The 5,576-nt window shown below is 43.8% G+C and overlaps 1 protein-coding gene across 5 annotated transcripts in view; it reads left to right on the top strand.

Moving 5' to 3' along the window:
* The window catches only part of pde10a (phosphodiesterase 10A), a 481,692-nt gene that overhangs the window by 199,900 nt on the left and 276,216 nt on the right, over positions 1–5,576 (top strand). Inside the window, exon 1 of one of the 5 annotated variants that reach the window (XM_043696096.1) lies at positions 745–921. The exons of 3 other annotated variants lie outside the window; for them this stretch is intronic. In XM_043696096.1, the coding sequence (XP_043552031.1) occupies positions 828–921 (94 nt within the window). In that variant the 5' untranslated portion in view covers positions 745–827. Of the gene's footprint in view, positions 1–744; positions 922–5,576 lie in introns of those variants that run through there. One more of the 5 variants, XM_043696097.1, reaches the window with a different exon arrangement.

The raw sequence follows: 5,576 nt of genomic DNA, 5'->3' as shown, positions 1-5,576 counted from the left end.
GTGATTGAGATGGGTGGAGATTGAGTTGTGCGGGGCAGTGGAGAATGAGGTGAGGGCGTTATACAGTGGAGGGTGAGGCCATGGAGGGGTAATGGGTGTCCCATAGAGTGGGGGTTGAGTTGTGTGGGAGCTGTGTCGCGAAGAATGGGGTTTGGGATTGGGCAGGGTATTGAGTTTGGCCCGGAAATTGGGAGGTGGGTGTGAGGGATGAGAATAGGCCAGTCTGGAATGTCGGAGGTGGGGAGGTCTCAACAGTAAGCCAGGGCAGGTGGACATGGAAAGTGGGGCCTGGGGATATGAGTGGGAGTTGAAGGCAGGATCTGGAGAGCTGAGGGGAGGTGGGGCACGGGGGAGGGGCTGACGGGAGGCAGGGGACTGAGGAGGGTTTGGCGAAGGTGAAGAGTTGGAAGCAGATTGGGAATTTAGCAAGGATGGAGGGAAGATTTAGAGCCGGAGTGTTGTATTAAGAAAGGAAGGGCTGCAGGTAGGAATGTGAGGGTGAGTGACCCCACCACCTGGGCTGGGGAATGGAGGTTTGAGGGTGAGTGACCCCCACCTGGGCTGGGGATGATGGGGGTTTGAGGGTGAGTGACCCCCACCTGGGCTGGGGGTGAGTGACCCCGGATCTTGGGGGGACGGGGTTTCAGGGTGAGGTGGGTGGGGGCCTGACGATGTGTTTGTGATGGGGCTGCCCGCTGTGATCACACGGTTGCCGTGATATCAGGCTGGGCCTGTGTGTCCCGCTCAGGGCAGTGCGGTGTCGGAATCTTCATTTGTCCTTTTACTGAAACCCCGGGGGTCTGCTCGGAAGATTGAATCAGTTCGTCATGCTTCGTCCTCCAATGGGTTCTGCCCGCTCCATTGATCCCAGCTCAGCAGGGTTCAGAACAGCCCGGCGCAGCAAAGGGCGAGCAGCAGCTGGTAACTGCTTTCATTCATCATACTGCCCACTGAACATTCATAACTTCGTATATACAGTATGTTATATATAAATAAAAAACTTCATATTGAGAAACAGCGATTGCCATGTGAGTGGAGAGTAGGAACAGCCTCCCACCTTAAATTGTCTGTCAGGCCACAGGGACAGAGAAGAGTAACTCTCTCCTCATTGCCGTTCTCAACGAAGTGTTTATAACGAGGACGTGGTAGAATCCGAAATGAAGTATAGTATCTTCCAAAACGAAATATTTTGTTTGAAGGGGGAGACATTTGTTGCCCAACAGCATCACTTGTAGCTGAAGTTACAGGCCCTTTAGTAAGTTTGCGTTGTCACAGATCTTTAATTGAGCCTGATTCTTGTGAACGAGTATTTTTTTTCGAAGAGCAAGTTGAGAAGGGAAGCCTTGACTTTAAAACGGGTGACCATTTTCACTTGTTTCCCATGTCTTTGTGAAAGTCTCTTGTTGTAGTGACTATAGTCTCTAGACTTCAGCTATGTCTCGGCAGTATTGTATTTGCAATAATTTACTTATGCAAAAAATAGACATTGCTCGATTAACAATTGCCTCAACATACTTTTAAAACGATTAACGTTTCTTTGGGGGTAGCATTTATTTGCACTAATAGTACTTTGTGATAAAAGGAGCAGTAGCAGGAACAGGGGTGGCGGTGGCTCAGTGGTTAGCACTGTAGCTTCACAGCAGCAGGGCCCTAGGTTCGGGTGACTGTTTGTGTGGAGATTGCTCTGGTTTCCTCCTGCAGGCCAGGTGAATTGGCCATAGTGTTAGGTGCATTGGTTAGAGTGAAATGGGTTTGGGCTGAAGGGCCTGTTTCCATACTGTAGGGAATCTAATCTAATTATTCACTTCTAAGAAGTCTTCATCAATCAGGTATAATATTTTACATGTCATATATTTGGGAATTTCTCTAAATTTGAAAACATGAGTTATTTGCTAGAATACAATTTTAGAATGACTATTTGCAGCTAATCGAGTGACCATACTCGCTGTGCAAGACTGTCCCTGTAAATAGGTGATCGAATTTTTAGAGCACAGGGCCCGATGAACGATTCCCTTGCTTTTCCTCAACCAGCCCCGTGGAATTGAGGACGACTTGCTTCCACTTTGTTTGAATAGATTTTGAGATGGCTGAGAAGTCCATTTACAATTTGATACACAGACTCTGCCATGTACAGAGCAGGTAATGCTTGGAGGGTCAGGTAGATAAGTTGACGAAAGGTTGTGTGCTTAAACCATCAAATTGATTTTCACCTGCGTTCCCAGCAAAGTCTCTTGATGTTTTTAGTGTCTTCCTAAATAGACCTTTAATGTGATTATAGGCTTAGGAGCAGAAGTAAACCATTCAGCTCAACAAGGCTGCTCTGTCATTCAATGAGATCTTGACTGATCTGATAATCCTCAACTCTGCCTCCCTGTCTTTTTCCCCACATGCTGATTAAAAATCTGTATATCTTTGCTTTAATATATTTAACGACCCAGCCTTGACAGCCCTCTGAGCTAAAGATTTCCACAGTTTGCCCATTCTCATGAGGAAAAAGCCGTTCTCATCTCTGTCTCAAAAGGGCTACTCCTCACTCTGAGATTATGCCCTCTGCTCCTATACTATCCATGAGACAGAACCAATATCTCTGCATCCACTCTGTCAAGCCCCCTAAGAATCTTTACATTTCAGTGATGTTTCCTAAACCCCAAAGAGTACAAGTCCAACTTAACCTCTTCTCACAAGACAGTCCCTTCATACCTGGAATTTACCTAGTGAATACAAAAAATGCTGGAAATCACAGTGGGTCACGCAGTACCTGTGGAGAGAGAACAAGCTAATGTTTCAAGTCTAGCTGACTCTTCATCAGCTTTAGGTTTTAGTACAGATTCCAGCATCTGCAGTAATTGATCCTATGTTAATCTCTTGAGTGCTTCTTTTGTCACGATATCTTTTGTTGGATAAAAAGAACAGAACTGTTCACAGACATGGTCTGATCAGTGCCTTGTATAATTTTAGAAAGACCTCCCTATTTTTATACTTTATAGCCTTTTTAAACAAAGGGTAACATTCCAGTTGTCTTTCCAATATCTGCCGAATCTGGTTTTTGTTTTGTGATTCCACGATGTCTTGGATAGTGTCTGGCTCCCTATTTATGGGACAGAGCGTGAACACTTTACTGGAGGTGCACTGATGATGTTATCTAGTGTGGTGACGAAATGTTTGCAAACAAACTTACCAGTTCAGTGAGCAAGTCAACAACCTCGTGGATCGGGGTGGTTAAAAGACATTTAGCATGCTTGCCTTCGTTGCTCAGTCCTTACGAGTATAGGAGTTTGGAAGTTATGGTGAGATCTGTTCTGGAATATTGTGTTCAGTTTTGGCCATCCAATTGTAGGAAGGATATGATGAAGCTGGACAGGATTCAGAAGAGATTTACCAAGATGTTGCCAGATATGGAAGGTTTGAGTTATAAAGATAAACTGGGACTTTTTTTTCACTTGAGCGTAGGAGGTTGAGAGGTGACCTGATAGAGGTTCAGGTCACCTCTCAACCTGATAAAATCATAAGGGGTATAGACCGGGTCAATGGTAGTTTCCCAAGAATGGGGGATTTCAAAATTAGGGGACACATTTTAAAGGTGAGAGGAGGGTGATTTAAACACAGAGTGGTTCATGTGTGGAATGAACTTCCTGAGGAAATGGTGGCTATGGGCACAATGACAGTGTTTAAATTCATTTGGATAAGTACATGAATACGAGAGGTTTGGAGGGAAATAAGCCAGGTACAGGCAGATGGACTATGTTCGACATTGACTGGTCAGACCAAAGGGTCCGTTTCTGTGCTATATGACTTGTGATTCTCAAATCTCTGAGTACTGTAGTTTCTGCAATTTTTTTTCTCCATTTAAGTATGTTCAGCTCTTACATTGTTCCTGCTAAAGTGCGTAATCTCTAATTTTCCCACATTATATTCTGTCTGCCAAGGTTTTGCCCATATGCTTAATCTGCCTATATCCCTCTGTAGACTACTTGTGTCATTATCACTACTTGTCTTCCCACTTATTTTCAGCAAATTATCTGCAAATTTAACTGTAGTCCATTTGCTTTCCTTGTCCATGTCATTAATATATAGTGAAAATTATGGCCCCAGCACTGATTCTTGTGGCACCACCCGAGTGACAGATTACCAACCTGAAAATTCCTCTTTATCCCAACTCTGTCTTCTGTTAGTTCACTCTTTTAGTTGGTCACAGACTAGAGAATCCCATGAGTTGGCAAGGTTTTTGACATCTTTGAGGACCCATTGAGAATGTCTCTAAAGTTTTCCTGATGCTATCACATTTTCCACGCAACAGAGCAGGTTTTCATTGACTAGCACCTCAATGCTGGACATGGCACGGCAGCTTGGGAGTAGGTGCTGTTGTGAACTGCCTTTCTTGCCACCAATTTTGAAGGATCTTGAAAAGGCACTGCTGTGCTACTTCTCTAGTATTTTGAGCTGCGTGCTTTAAGGTTTTCAAGTCTCTGAAGCATATGGGTATACAGGGATCATTGCTGCCCTGTAAACTGTGACTTTATTCTTGCATTTAAGATTCTGGTCCTCTGTCTTACTTTGTCCAAAGGCTGTGTAACATTTTAAAAATTTGTTCGAGGGATGTGGATGGTGTTGGTTAGGCCAGCATTTATTAGCCTTGAGAAGGTTATGGTGGACTGGTAAAGTTCTTGGGATGTAGGAATGCACACAGAGCAGATAAGAATGGAGTTCCAGGATTTTGCTTAAATTGTTTTTAAATGAGATGACTAACACTGTGGACAGCACTCCCAGACGTAGTCTCATCAATACCATATGTAATTGAAGTAAATTGCCCCAATTTTGTATTTAATTCTCGTTGAAATAAACTATAGCATTCTTTTAATTTTCCTTTTCATTTGCTGCAGCTGCAGTTAATCCTTTTGCACTCTGACACCCAGATCTCTCCACAGTGTCCTACTTTGACTTGCTTGAAGGAATCTGGTGTATAAAGTGGGTGTTCCTTCAAAATTGCACTTTAAATTATACCTTCTTAAAGATTGGTTAGGCCACTTTTGGAATATTGTGTGCAATTCTGGTCTCCTTCCTATGTGGGTGTTCCTTCAAAATTGCACTTTAAATTATACCTTCTTAAAGATTGGTTAGGCCACTTTTGGAATATTGTGTGCAATTCTGGTCTCCTTCCTATCAGAAGATTGTTGTGAAACTTGAAAGGGTTCAGAAAAGATTTACAAGGATGTTGCCAGGGTTGGAGGATTTGAGCTACAGGGAGAGGTTGAATGGGCTGAGGCTGTTTTTCTCTGAAGCATCAGAGGCTGAGGGGTGATCTTGTAGAGATTTTTAAAATCATGAGGGGCAGAGATAGTATAAATAGACAAAGTATTTTCCTTGTGGTGTGGGAGTCCAGAACTAGAGGGCATAGGTTCAGGGTGAGAGGGGAAAGATATAAAAGAGACCTAAGGGGCAACCTTTTCACGCAGAGGGTGGTACGTGTATGGAATGAGCTGCCAGAGGAAGTGGTGGAGGCTGGTACAATTACAACATTTAAAAGGCATCTGGATGGGTATATGAGTAGGAAGGATATGAGCCGGGTGCTGGCAGGT

This window comes from Chiloscyllium plagiosum, chromosome 9 (assembly GCF_004010195.1).
Source record: "Chiloscyllium plagiosum isolate BGI_BamShark_2017 chromosome 9, ASM401019v2, whole genome shotgun sequence".
Taxonomy (NCBI): domain Eukaryota; kingdom Metazoa; phylum Chordata; class Chondrichthyes; order Orectolobiformes; family Hemiscylliidae; genus Chiloscyllium; species Chiloscyllium plagiosum.
The sequence above is the reverse complement of the archived record's forward strand: the minus strand, read 5'-3'. Positions and strand labels throughout refer to the sequence as shown.